The sequence below is a fragment of the Sinocyclocheilus rhinocerous genome, unplaced genomic scaffold (genome assembly GCF_001515625.1).
Source record: "Sinocyclocheilus rhinocerous isolate Xijiao unplaced genomic scaffold, SAMN03320098_v1.1 scaffold1614, whole genome shotgun sequence".
Classification (NCBI taxonomy): domain Eukaryota; kingdom Metazoa; phylum Chordata; class Actinopteri; order Cypriniformes; family Cyprinidae; genus Sinocyclocheilus; species Sinocyclocheilus rhinocerous.
In genome coordinates, this window is record NW_015641054.1 from 14,128 (window position 1) to 29,643 (window position 15,516).

At 33.1% G+C, this 15,516-nt stretch overlaps 1 protein-coding gene across 1 annotated transcript in view; it reads right to left on the reverse strand.

Annotated features, from left to right (window-relative positions):
• LOC107754441 (protein spire homolog 1) overlaps positions 1 to 15,516 on the reverse strand; it is a 31,799-nt gene that overhangs the window by 7,374 nt on the left and 8,909 nt on the right. Inside the window, exons 3-12 of the mRNA XM_016570873.1 lie at positions 14,736 to 14,975; positions 13,258 to 13,383; positions 10,620 to 10,694; positions 8,870 to 9,034; positions 7,717 to 7,803; positions 7,439 to 7,568; positions 6,969 to 7,010; positions 3,229 to 3,377; positions 3,051 to 3,144; positions 1,633 to 1,775 (exon numbers count right to left, since the gene is read on the reverse strand). Coding sequence (XP_016426359.1) covers positions 1,633 to 1,775; positions 3,051 to 3,144; positions 3,229 to 3,377; positions 6,969 to 7,010; positions 7,439 to 7,568; positions 7,717 to 7,803; positions 8,870 to 9,034; positions 10,620 to 10,694; positions 13,258 to 13,383; positions 14,736 to 14,975 — 1,251 coding nt within the window. The remainder of the gene's footprint in view (positions 1 to 1,632; positions 1,776 to 3,050; positions 3,145 to 3,228; positions 3,378 to 6,968; positions 7,011 to 7,438; positions 7,569 to 7,716; positions 7,804 to 8,869; positions 9,035 to 10,619; positions 10,695 to 13,257; positions 13,384 to 14,735; positions 14,976 to 15,516) is intronic.

The following is a 15,516-nucleotide window of genomic DNA, read 5'->3' on the forward strand; positions in this document are numbered from 1 at the left end:
TTAATCTTAGGTAATTCCAATATTTAACAACACATTGTTAAAATCAAAAGTTGCAACTGTTATTTAATGAGCTAACATAAACTAAGAGTTGCATTTTTTAAATAAAGATGAATAACTTCTGTAGCAAATGTAGCCATTGCTCATTGTGAATGTTAATGCATTAACTAAGTTTAACTAATGAGATCTTATTGTGAAGTAATACCTATTGGTCTTTATAATTCTTCTGCACTTTAATCTGTGTAAAATTTTTAACTTTATACATTTTTTGTTTGTTGCTTTATTGTATTTAAATGTTCAGTTATTTTTGTTATAAGAAAAAAGTTATTAAACCTGTTATACTGTATTATGACAACACTTTTTTGCAACTAAATTTCAACATCGTGATAACACCGTATACCGTGATAAAACCATAATCAATTAATCGCAATATGAAAATTTGATACCGGCATATCCCTACTGCTAAATAGTAATATATATTTCTGACACAGTTTCTTCACGTTAAACCAAACTTTTATTTTGACGGGTTGCCGTGAAGAACTTGCAGCTGCTGTGTATGTGATATCATATCATATCACTGATATAACAGTAGTTTTCTCAAATTAAACTGTAAAATGCTAATGAAGTGACTCTCAGAGCAGCTGGAGATGATATTCGTGTATTCATATTGTCATATAGTTAGACGGCAGAAGCTGAAAACACCGCGAGCGTCGTCCGCGCTTTAGTATGTGTGTAGTAAACAAAACAGTGCGTCTCGCCATCCGCCATTCATTCATTCATTCATTCATTCATTGTGGAAATGCGTGATGTTAAATGCTTCTGCAGATTTGTAGTATTACTATAGCATTTCACCTGAGCATGGCATATCACGCATATTGCTTTGTTCTTGGTTCTTGTCAACAGTATCACCGCTATGATAAGCACTGAATGAATGACAGGCTTTCTGTTGTAACATCGCGCAAGGTAAATAAGAAGGTGACATCTAGTGGAGAAGACATGATAAGATTCACATTAATCAGATCTTGTGTTAAATATTTGCTGAATTATTTATTTATTTTTCATAAAAAAAACAAACAAACAAAAAAACGATTAATCGAAAAATCGTTTTTTTTGTTTTTTGCCCAGCCCTAAACAATTAATCGCTTAGGAGACATTCTTGTCTACCCCTGTTCTGGCGTCGAAACAATGGCGGACTGATGACAGCTCACTCAGGGCGGGGCTATGCTAAAACGGCAGTGTCAATCAACAATTGTGGGAGGGGCCTGTGCAGAACTACGTCACTCTGCCAAAAATCTCAGAACAGCCTGATCTGAGAAAGTGATCATTATTATTGGGGATTTAAAAAAAATGCACTGGGTGGATTTTTATCATTATAGGGTGGTTGTGTACACATACTGCCAACACACATTTCAGTTCAAACAACATATAAAAGTGAATTTTGCATCCGATGACCCCTTAGCAACATAAATGTTTTTATTTTCAAAATAAACTAGATGCAACTGTAAATTGATGAGGTCTTTAATGTTGCATTATACTAATGACTTGAAGCTTACGACTGAAAATCGTCTAGTGGGACGACAGCTATAGTGACAGAGGATGAAGTTTGAAAATGTCACCCATTACTTCCTCACTTACTAAGGATTTTGAGCTGTGTCTGGAGGGCGGCAGGAAGTGGTGCACACTGGTGGGCGTTTCCTTCTCGATGGAGTGCCGGCGCTGCGCAGGCTGACGTCTCTCCGGCTGCGGCGTGGACGAGATGGGCAGGAACATGGGCGGAGCTGAGAGAGAGGACGATAGAGACTCATTATTTAACACTCTTATCAATAAAACTGGCAGTAGCTGGCAGGCACTGCAGTATGAATCAAATCACATAAGAAACTGGATTTAAATGACCTCTAGTTTCACTGTGCTATCCGTGAGAATAATGGTCTTAAATGAACACTTGCTTTAGTTTACAAGCCAGCAAAAAGGCTATAAAACATTTATTGCCAGTCAGCTTGGTAACTTTATTAAGAGCTATAACATAATAAATGCTTTGAATCAATCTGAGAAAATGATAATCTGGACAAAGACATAAAGCAGATTCCTGTTGACTGTACATTATCCTTTTCACGGTTACTTAGCAACTAAAAAAACAAATGAAAATTAAATATTGATTATTTATTTATTTTAAATTAAATTTAAAAGAGAAAAGAGGATTAAGTAATATGAGCAGTGCTATTTTAGTATTATTTATAGAGCAGTGTTATTTTAGTATTATTTATAACTATTAATATTTTGAATTAGTTTTTTTGTTTGTTTTCAGTTTTAATTTATATTATAATATAATAATATTGGAAATATATCTATTTAGATTTAATGTATTTTTATTTCAGTTTTAGTAATTGTGTAATTCAACTTCAAACTTATTTTATTTTAGTTAGTTGCAAAGGCAATTTTTTTTAGATTAAGTTGATATGTTTACATTTTCATTTTTCATTTTAATTTAGATTTTAGTAAATTAGTCATTTGCTTTTGTATTTTTTTACATATTTATATTTAGCTTCAATTTATTTTTATTTTGGTTTTAGTCATTTTAGTATTTCAACAATTTCAACTTGTATTATTTAAGTTAGTTGCTAAGGCAACATTTCTATTTTTTTTACTGTAAGTTTAAGCTTTTCATCTCATATTTATATTTTATTTTATTTCAGCTTCATTTCAATTACCAAGAAAACATTTAATAGTTTAGAATTAAATTAAATTAAAACATTTAAGAAAATTAATTAATTAATTTTTTTTATATTACAAAATTTTTAATATAAAAATTTTTTTTTTTTTTTAGTTTTACTAAACAATAATAACACAGAATGAAACTATGAGTTTAGGAGACTAGTTACGATGAGCAACAGTCAAATATACAGTTTAGCACCATTATAAAAATACATATGAATTCTATAATTAACCAATTACAGTAAAATATTTCGGAGAGCTGTGTATTAAAATACAATTTTTAAAAAATAAAAATAATGCAAAATAACAGCTTCATAAACATAAATATAAATGTGAATCACTTTTCTTGCCCAGGACGGATTCTGGCGACGTGTCGTCCACCATGGATGTAGAGATGCTGGAGCAACTGGCTGACCTTTGACCTACAGTCTCATCCTGAGTGAGAGAACACATCAGAAGATAGCTGATGACTTACACAAAGAGTATATGCCCAATAACAATGTGCTTAAAAATCCTCACGTCTGAATCAGAGCTGTCCAGTTCAGACAGAGTCGGTGCTTGAAGCCTTTTCCTCTGAAAGCCGCCGGAGCCGTTCTGCTGAAGCGACACGCCATTGGACAACGACAGCGTGCTGGAGGCCTTCCTCGCCCCATCCGAGGAGGACACATCTGTACAAAACAGCTCAGAACAGTTACATAAAGAGCAAAAAGAGATACAAAGAAAATTAAGTGTGTTTTACAAAAAAAATTGAATTTATTTTGACAGAAATAACACCATCCTGCATATTTGCTGAATAAAATCCAATACTTGTATCTTACTAATTTTGAGGTGCTGATTCCAAAAAGTGACTCTTTCACATCACACTTTCTCACAAAATATGATGCATTTTGTAGCATTTTTGTTTTCGACAAGCATGTGTTTGGTGAGGAATCAGCAGAAAAAGTCATGATTCGCCGAATCCTGATTTTGAGGTTTGAATTATAATTTAATAATTAATAATAATTTATAATTTATGCATTTAGCAGACGCTTTAGCGACTTACAGTGCATTCAGGCTATACATTTTTTTACCAGTATGTGTGTTCCCTGGGAATCGATCCCACGACCTTTTGCGCTGCTAACGCAATGCTCTACCACTGAGCCACAGGAACATTTTTATTGAGATTTTGTCATATTTCAAATTCAAATGTATTATTATTCAAATTTTCATATTTATATGAATTATGGCCCGTGACAGTGAAAATGCAGACATGAGCCAGAGGTTTTCTGTTTTTACTACATCCAAACAGTCACAGAAAACGAGAGATTTTGTGAAAAATCTTTTTGTAAACTTATTTGTTAAAGATCTTTGGCATTAAACAGACTATTTTAACATTTTTCAGATCCTTTGCAGATTGTAAGTTAAATTATTCATGTTGAATAGCCTACTTCTTTCCATCATTAAAAACATTTGATATTTGACTTTTTGTTGTTGATATTTTCATAAGTGCGTTAAAACTGATATAATATATCATATATACGTATATATAATTAGAAAAATCTTCATTCTAGTTTTGTGAAAAAAATGATGTGATGTAAAGTTGTTATTGATATTTTTGAACTCAGCATCATCAAATTAGGTAATAAAGCCTTCTTTTGCAAATTAGCAGAAATGTTTTGATACAGCAATGTGTTATGATTACCAAAATAGATCAGTTGTAAAGTACGAAAACTACACTTTTTACAGTACTTTTCACAACCGTCAGACATTAAAAGGAATCTTACTTTTTAGATTTTTATGTCTATATTTTTGCCTTTTTTTGCATAGTTTTGCATTTCTACTATTTCACAATAAAATGTGAGGTGTACACATTGAAAACACATTTAGAAATTGTTCGAATTGTTTTGGTCAGCTCCTAAAATACAGCACTACCAGAGTCAATAGAAACGGTATAATCAGCACAGTCTGCTTGTCATTTGTACATGATGTTAAGTGTTTCTCTGCATAAGCAGTGAGTCACAGGTGTCAGAAACAGAACAAACATAAGCACATGAAACGTCACCACAGATGAGAGCCGTGAATGAATGTGTGACGTAACGACAGAATATCAAACACCATCATATCACTTCCAGTGGGGTCCAAACCTCTGAGACCAACAGTGAAAATGATGCATTTCTAGAAACATTTGGTACATTATTTGTGTCTCACTGGAGCTTCGTGAAAATAAACCCAATGATCATGTTACAATCCAAAGAGCATCTTGAGCTTCAACGAAGGACAATCTGACCATCTCTACAGTCACATGATCAGTGATACTCTTCTTGATTAGTCACACAGAGACAGAGCGCAATCTGAACAAATCATGATTCATTTTATGTCATAACTTTCCTTAATTTACCATTTTTACATTAAATTAAAATTTGCAACATTTCCACATGGTCTCTGACTTTTGGACCCAATGTGAGCATTTCATGAATACATCACTGCATTTGTCTTTAGCCGAGTGAATTTGACACATTATAAAGTGTTTACTTCTAGTCTGTGCAAGCCAGTATTGATAAAATGGCATTATAGACACTCAGATTTTCATGGTTTTTGGTATAATGGTTGTACCTTAGTATATAAATACCATGGGATATAAATAGAGTAATGCACAAGCTTTTCTCAGAACAAACTGCACTTTTCTAAACACGTGCTTTCCTTCCTTAAAATACATAACAGCTGCTTTGACATTTTGTTTCTAATGCAATGACATTCAGACATCTGAAGTGTGACTGAAGTGTCAAACACTATGTAAGACTGTTTAATATATGAAAGTCTCATGGCATCACTGTACCGTGGTACCGCCATACAACTTTAAACACAAGCTTTCCTCTGTCTGTAGATCCTGCAAACTCTGTTTTAACCTCGGATCAAATTCTGCACACTCATCCTCTCAGATGAAAAACCTTTTTGTGTGACTCTTTCTATGAACATCTGCTGTGAGCTGCTCTCAGATCAGCATGCATTGCATCTTATTAAAACGTTTACATTTAGCAATTACATATCAAAAGATAGTTATTTTAGCAGTAAGAATAGTGTAAATATGAAATAACCTTCTGAAAATGTCAGCTCTTTACTGATCCCATACGGAAATGTAATATATGACATATTGCCCAATATCAAGAGCGATATTGCCATAGATGTTACCTATAAGGTGATGTATAATTTTTACATACGTACATTGAAGATGAAGATATAAGCTTATAACATATAAAATCCTCAAAGTTAAATCTGTATATGTACATGTTAATATATCTATATAATGATTATATTATATGGTATTATTTGTAGCAATCATGTGTCAACAATGTATATTTTATTTATATATGCAAAAATCTGTATGTTTATATATGTTTTGTAATACATTTTTTAAATACACGTCTTTTATATTTACTTATATACTGTAATTATTTTTAGGATGGATAAACATGTACATGACATATATGTCCAAAAATGTACATTAATACATAAACACATACATAAACATATATAAACACACACACACACACATATATATATATATATATATATATAAATAATAATTAGCTTAGTAAAATTTGAAGAATCTGTTTCAAATTATTTTTATGTAACTGTATATAGAAAAGTATTATATATTAAATATATATATATATATATATATATATATATATCTAGCTCACACAAATATGTATGTTAATATTTGAAAATGTTCCAATTCCTAATAGGTTTCATATGTTTTTATATTTAATTTATGGATTCATTTATGAATTTAATATATGTACATACATTACATTTGCGATTAGGATCAGCCAACACATCACATGAGTAAATCACACCTTCACATGTATTAAAATTCATGTGAATCAATAATCTTATATTGAGTTGCATAATTGATCGACCTTCCCTTGGGCAAGTTTCTATGATCATCAATCTAATAATAATAATAATAATAATCAGTGTTAGAAAGATGACATCAAAATGGATTTTAAATTGGTCACATTTCATTTGAGGGTCTATAAATATAACACAACAATTAAAAAAATTAACTAAATGAATTAATAAATAGCATCCATCTTCATTATTGAACCCAGAGACACTTTTTTATCTAATGGCATTATGACAGATTCAGTATTACAAACTATAATTGACAATTTTAAAAGACCCTCACATGAACGGCTCCCAGTGTTACAGATGAAATGACAGGAGACTAAGCTCTAAATCATCACAGATGGCATTAATGCATCACATCACGGCTTTACCTGATGAATCAAAACTCTGAGACATGCTAAGAGGCCGAATGACTGCAAGAAAACAGGCAAGGGTTTAGATTCACAGTCACAACAGCAGAAGATCATTCATTCAGTAATAGTTATCGTGGATACTGGTAATAGCAAGATCAGACTTGCGATTTCATTCATTTTCAGTGTACGCGAATGGACTGAATAATACGAGACGGTCGTGATAATATCAGCCATGTATGAAGCAGATATACGCCACACAGAGAAGCTGCGGCGTTGCAATCAGAGCAAACGTCAAGACGGGTTTGTTTCCGTGATTGTTCATCTCAGTTGAACATCACCACGTCTGATTACAACATCGAGCAGTAAACATGTGCAGTGACCTTCATACATGATCCACCATGCACATTCAGCTGCTCTACGTGACCTGCTGTTTATGTCCATCTCTAGGAGTAAATGCATGTGTAGGCATGTGTGTGTTAAAGTCTCACCAAATCGACTTCTACGGATCATATCAGGCGACACAGGCCTCAGCTTCCTCTCTGATTTGATCCCCTCCAGAATGCGCTCATGCAGGCTGGGAGGATGTTGAGCCTGCGGTTTGAGTTTACGTGCTGCCACCTGAAATCACACAAAGATATCATTGCATGAGTCAATTTCATCTATCTTGTCACAAGAATCATGCACTAAAGCACTGCAGACAGCACATGCAATTTGGTCTCAGTGAACTCCCTCTTAAGTGTGTATGATGTGAATAAACAGCACTCACGGGATTGAGAGGGGGTCTGGACCTGATAAACTCCAGAATAACCTCATGAGCGCTCTTCTTTAACCTTGGAGGAATATCTCCATTCACCTGAGAGAGAAAGAGACAGACAGAGATCTCAACACACACATGCACCTACACTGTAAATCATTCATGTCATTTTTTTTAACCATAAAGACTGTAAAAATGTCACGGTTAAAAACCTGTTTTAACGGCAAGTTCCCTTATTATATATGATGCAAAACTGTAATAGATCTCACAGGACATTTAATGTACTTGTACATAAAATACTGTTAAATGTACAGATTTTGGAGGCAAAAAAGAACAGTCATCTTATAATTTACAGTGAAAAACCGTAAACTGACATTCCCATATTTCCCTGCGTGCATGTTTCTTTTTTTAGTTTTTGTTTTTACTTACATTGTCTTATGTTGTTTTATTGATGTATATTAAATTATTTTAGTGTTGTGTGTTACCATGATGGTGATAGTATTTACTTCAGCTTGTGGGAACTAATTAATCATATATCTCTTCCCCACCTGTATTATTACGGTGGTTATCGGTATAATATACAGGTACAAAATAGATTTTATTACTTTAGATGGAATATTAACAATATATCAGTTAATGAAATATAGTTTTTTTTACTGTAAATTTGTTTGAACCTAAAATCATGCAGCCATATTTTTCATGCAAATCTCACATAATTTTTTACAGTTTAGTACAGACTCATTTTTGGTGCAAACATCATTAAACCTCTTATAACTGCAGCCACTGTCTATTAATATAGTTTAGATATAGTTTGTCATGAACAAGCAATAGATATTTGCAAATTGTTTTGAATGCAACTTCTGAAAATGTCTTTTTGGATCTTTGATTATGAAGTTAATGTGTAGTTTACATGCATCAAACGAATTTGATCCCACAAACCCATTTTACCCAATATTTTAGTTGCTCAAAAAGTAGAGCAAGACATGAGGCTATGGGAATGCATGAACTTAGCAAAATGTGCACCTTGAATGCAGCTTTGGATAAAGTGACCAAATGCATAAATGCAAATGTAATATGAAATATGCTCTTACAAATGAATTGGCTGAGACTGAAATAAAGTCTTCAGATGGTTCTCAATAGATCCATAAACACCAGGGAAGCTCACCATGACCTTGCGTAGCTTGTAGCGCTTGGAGCGGATGTCATCCATGAGCATCTCGTACGGCGTGAGCTGGAACTCGATCGGCAGCGGGTTATACTGCCGCTCCTGCACCTTCTTCAGCTTCACGCCGTTCCTCAGATCTCGCATCACCTGCACCCAGAACCACGCCTGACCGCAGCACACATGCGCAAATGCGTTAGACAGACTATTCCAGAATGTTCCAGGGCATTTTCAACATAATACCCATCATAATATTCCCAGGGAATGCATGAACATGATCAAATGGATCATTCTCATTTGTGACCCTGGACCACAAAACCAGTCATTAGGGTAAATTTATCAAAATTGAGATTTATGCATCATGCTGAATAAATAAGCTTTCCATTGATGTATGGTTTGTTAGGATAGGAGTTTCTTTTTAAGTATCAACATCCCAGCTACCAAAAATGTTTAGCAAAAATGTTTGTATTACGTAATGAAAACATTATCTTTGATGTTTAAAACGACTAGTATTTTAAGTGTTTTAAAAACTGTAAGGGACCATTAAGTGAACATTCCATTCAATCATTTTGCAAACATTATGGGAACGTTACGTTTGAATGTTCTCTCAGCGTTCTAAAACAACTAGTAGCATTTAAAAAACGTTACATGAACATCCAACTGAAATATTTCAGAAAAAAGTTCTATTAACGTATACGTTTTTGTGCCAATATTTTGAGAACATTATTAACTCTTTCCCCGCCATTGACGAGTTATCTCGTCTTTTAGAAGAAAACGCTTCCCCGCCAAAGACGGGTTTTTACGGCTTTTCGTGTTTTCACTGTTATACACTCGGAGGCGCTATTACACATCTTCTGAACGAGTACAAAACCTCCCGAACAAAAACACACGTAAACAGGACGGAGAAACGAGCGATCTCTTATGTAAACAGATGCATATGAAAAATACATTATATTTTTTTTTACGAAACCTACCTATATTCAAGTGTTGATAAAAAAAGAATGCTTTAAGCTAGAATAAGACTGATTTTTTGTTTAAAAGTAGAGGCTCTGATCTTTATTTTGGTGTACTGCATATTCAAATATTCATACAGCAAAATATACTGGAGGCCATCAAATTTTAGTGAAAATCATCAAAATCGCTGGCGGTGGCAGCCAACTTTTTTCAAAAATGCTGGCGGGGAAAGAGTTAAAGACCAAATAACTTTGAATGAACGTTCTTTGAAAGAACGTTTGTTCATAACTTTGAGAGAACCTTGTCAGATAGTTCCCCGTTAACTGGGATCATCTCAGATGCTTCTCCTTGAATTACATTGGAGGAATAAAAATAAATGCGTCAACTGTTTATAATGTGGATAGCAGCTCAGATCAAGTCACGTTTATATATAATGTGACACAGATTGTTCACAGATTGTTTCAAAGCAGCTTCACAGTAATAAACAGGAAAATAACAGTTAATGTTGCAAACTTCATCAAAGACAATTAAATCATTATTCAGCTCATTTCAGTTGTCAATGTTGCAACGTTCAATTATGAAGCATACTCAGTTCAGCTGTAAAGCAGCTCAACAGAGCAGAATAGTGTCATTATCCAGCTCAGTTCAAGTTTTGTTCTCATCATCTGATGTGTCAGTGCAGTCAAATCGCTAGTATTTCTGAATCTTACCAAATATTAATTGTCTTTTAAACTAAATTGGACGGGGAACAAATAGAGCCAATCAAATGTCTCTGTTCTTTGAATGGCAGGTCACTTACCCAATCAGCATTCTGCAGCTCGTTTAGCTCCCTGCCAGGTTCGTCAACAGTGTCGCCCTCCATCTTACGCAGATTCTGTCCAATCAGAGTGAGACACAACATTTCAGAGAGCAGCTGAGTCGAGCAGAATCCTCTCTATAGATGCGGCAGTACAGTATGTCAAGTCTATTATTACACCCGACAATTAGATGAATCTCACCAAAGCTATCAAGAACATGAACATGTTTTATTTCACCACAAAATCAAAAGAAACAAACATTAAATTACATTTTGCATAAGGAAAATGAAACCTGTTCAGATTTTTTTTTTTGCATTTTGATATTATTTTCCTGACAATTAATGCCTTTTGCACATGCACATTTGTTTTCTTTTTATGAATTTACAGAGTAATTAATTTACAGGTGAGATAAATGAAGGAAAAAATATATTTGTTTGCTATAATAACTGTGATTTTCCAGAACTTCCTCATATTCACTTGTCATGCATGTTTAGTTTTGTCATTTTAAGTAATTTCCCAGAAAATATGAAAATATAAAAGTAAAATATAATTCAAAATATTAACAAAAACTACAATAGCATATCAACGATACTAAAATAACTGATATAAATAGTATATATAATATTGAAAACTAAAATCACTAACAGGAAATAAATAAATAAATAACCTAAAACTGAAATGGAAATAGAAATAAATCCTAAATAATCCTAAATAGTACTAAAAAACTAATATAATGATAAAACACATGACAAAATTACAAAAAAATTAAAATGAAAATGGAAAATATGAAAAAAATAATTAAAAACAATAAGATAAACTATGATAGTATGTAGAAACCGCCAAAAGAAATAGGAAATACATTTTGCAAAAGGAAAATGAAACCTGTTTTGAGTTTGTTTTTTCCTGACAATTTATCAGTTATCATTTTTGCTATAATAACTGTGATGTTTCACTGATTTACTCTGATTAACACAAAGAACAGGACAACAGAACCTCCTCATATTCAGTTGTCATGCATGTTTAGTTTTGTCATTTTATCTTAAGTCATTTCCCCCTGCAGCTGATCCCAAACGGTGGCGTCATTATTTAGTTTGGAAATGAAAGGCTTTACGGTGCGGTAACAGTAAACCCTCATGGGAACGAGCACTGAGGGTGACGCTTTGTGAAGGCGGAGTGGCTCGTCTCATCTTACACTCAAAACCCCATAAAGAGGTGCTGTAGAGCCACAACAGGCACAGATTTCCCTGTGAAAAACAGTAGATATATATAATATATATATATAACAGCTCAAAACATATAAACAATTAGGACTTGAAGGCAGGCTTTAAAGAGGTCATATCAGACTTTTTTTCTTACAGTCCACATATAATGTGTTAGTCAAGGTTTCTTGCACCAAGAACAGCTGTAATTTAGTTTTTCATGTTCACTGTCCATCCTCTCTCAGGCCGTTTTTGCTGCTGTGCCTTTAAGACTTCTAGGCAAACACCCCTTTTCATGTGAAATGAGATCAATGGAGACAAATGAGATAAAATACATTTCCATCTCTCCCAGGTCTGGGTTTTATGTTTCCTTAGGACAGTTTTATATAAGCCCTGTTATTTGGCTAACACATTATAAAGGGCACAATCAAAGGAAACATGGAAATGTCACCATAACATCTAAGGTCAAACCAGCAGTAAAACCAGCTGCGACCCTCTTCCACACAAGACATCATTACATTTATTCAATCGTAAATAATCTTATGAGAGTAAGAGCAAAAATGTCAAACCACAGATCAGGGATGTTATTAATAATAATAATAAAAAAAAATTATAAATTTTTTTTTTGCAAATAGAAATAAAGCTGAAATTAAATAAAATATTATCATTAACTAAAGCTAAAAATAAACCATAAAAATGTTTACTACTTGAAATAAAATGAACATTAACTGAAATAAAATAAAATCTTTAAAAATGTTAACTTGTTTTTTTTCGGCTAGTTGCCAATGCAAAATTTCTCATTTCTGTTTAGTTGAAGCTAAAACTAAATAAACTAAAACTAAGAATTGAAACTCAATAAAAACTAAATTGACATATTTAAAAAAAAAAAAAACTAATAAAAAAACACAATTAAATTATTCAAACTTTAAAATGAAAAAAGAATAATAAATGAAAAACTAAAATTACTAACTGGAAATAAAAACTAATAAAAATGACAAAATTATAAAAAATAACATCTAATTCAAAATATTAACAAAAACTATAATAGAATATAAATTCTACTAAAATAATACTGATGCAAATATTAGATGAAAAACTAAAAGTACTAACTGGAAATAAATACAAACTAAAACTGAACCGAAACAAAAAATACATTTTAAACCTATATAGTAATATTTAAAAATAAAATAAAACTAAATTACAAAACAAATACTACAAAACAAAATGACAAAAATAAATAAATAAATGAAAATATAAAAATAACAGCTAATACAAAATATTCATAAAAACTATAGTAATATATAGATAATACTAAAATAGCACTGTCTCAGATATAAGTATGTAAATCTACTGGGAGGAGAATGGGATGAATCTCAGGAACATAAAAATAAGAATTTAGCTTGATTTAGGGCTGAAGTCTAAGCTGTGGGTCTGCTCTCACCTCTTTGGCGCTCTGGATCTTCTCCAGGAAGGTGCGCAGCTCTTTGGTCTCGGCGTACAGAGCTCGACACACGGCCTGGTAGTGATTGGGCGCGTCTGCCGGCGTGGGCAGGTGAAGGACGCACAGCTACAGACAGAGAAGAGAGCAATTCATTCAGCTACATTCAGTTTCACACTATAATGAAGTTCATGGTAAATTATTAATCACATAGATGTCCGTGTTGGGAATAAACAATGAGTGTTTTGAACAGGTCAAGAGGAGACACATTGATCTGTAGAGCGGCATACGAATGTGTCATAAATGAAATAAATGGACAGAAGGTGTGTGATGAGTCACTCTTGGCTTCATGCTGGCAACAGAACGTCCGTCTGCAGCCCATTAGTGCGACAAAAACATCAACACGGCATTTAAACACACACTCATAAACGCTCTCACTGTGATCAGCAGATCACAAAAAAATAGTCTGTGAATGAATGCATGTGTACCAGAAAAAAATTGCTCAGCCCACACTGAGAGCTTGAGTGCACTGCATTGTGGGATACAGTTTCAGTCAGTGATTAGTAAAGGCACTTTAAAGTAACACATACATCAGAAAATACACACACACACACACATATACATATATGTATATGTGTTTTATATATATATATATATATATATATATATATAAAACACATATACATATATGTATATGTGTGTGTGTGTGTGTATTTTCTGATGTATGTGTTACTTTAAAGTGTTTATATATTTTCATAATGCATGCATTTTTATTATGCATAACAGCAAGCGATTAAATGTTAAATTAAATCGCCGTGACACAAAACAACATCAATCAAATGCAGTGTAACAGTGAAAGGAAGTGCATTCATTCGCATCAAACAATATTTCTTGTTGAAATCAAATTTAGGTTTTAAATTAACCACCTGACATTTGAAATCATTTGAAATTTGAAATAAATGGAACTTTTGTTTATTTAAAAAGTTCTGCTGTTACGACTCTGATTTTTTTTAAATTATTTTATATTGTAACATTAATATTTTAAACCATTTTTGCACACATAAACATACAAAACTTTGGAATACTTAAGATTTTTAATGTCTTGGAAAGAAGTCTCTTCTGCTCACCAAAGCTGCATTTATTTGATCAAAAATAATAACAGTAAAATTGTGAAACATTTTTACAATTTAAAATAACTGTTTACCATGAGAATATATCGTAAAATGTAATTTATTCCTGTGATCAAAGCAGAATTTTCAGTTTCAGTGTCACATGATCCTTCAGAAATCATTCTAATATGCTGATATTAAATCAACTTCATTTTGCACATTGAATTTGCACAAGGACAGCACTGAATATATGATTAATCAATTATTTAAAGATAACAATTGTCAGATTAAGTGATTAGTTAGTTGCAGCCAGTCATGTGACATCGCTGTTGCATAATGTCTACAGTCAGTTACTATAAAAGTCTATGATACCTTGATGATGTCACGGTAGCCGCGGATACGGCAGGGGTGGGCGGGATCCCCCTCGCGGTCATCCTCGTCTTCCTCAGTGGCATCGTAGCCTTCATCGGCGCAGGAGTCGCTCTCTGCGTCGGCCACGTTAGTCATGAGGTCAATGAGCTGCTCGAGCGGCGGACTCAGCTCTCGCTCCTCGTTCTCCTTCAGCCCGTAATCCAGAGCCTTATAGATCATGATGCCCAGAGACTCGATCGCCTGCACACAAACACAACCCAACTGCAAAAAAAAGCATTTTAATTTTCACTAAAAATATCTGAATGTGCTTCAAACTAGATATACTTACTTGCAAGAGAAATTAAAGGGATAGTTCACGCAAAAATGAAAATCCTGTCATCATTTACTCACCCTTAAGTTGCTCCAAACCTGTATGAGTTTCTTTTTTTCTGCTGAACGCAGCTGCTCGATTATGGCAAAAATCATAATCAGAATTATTTTGGTCAATATTGTAATCACGATTATTTAACACGATTATGAGGGGGCCATATGACCAAAACTTTAAATGAGTGATTTATTTAAAGATAGTGATACATATCAAATATATATTTCCTGTAAATAAGGTGGCTATGACATCTACATTGTAGAGACCGGCGGAATTTCAAACAAACAAACAAACAAAAAGTCCTCAACATTATTGAAAATAATTAAACTGTCAGTAATAAAAAAGCAAAGGACAAATGCAATAGAATAAAAAGATACAAATGAAACAAACTGTGCTTTAATGTTTTTATGCAAGTCT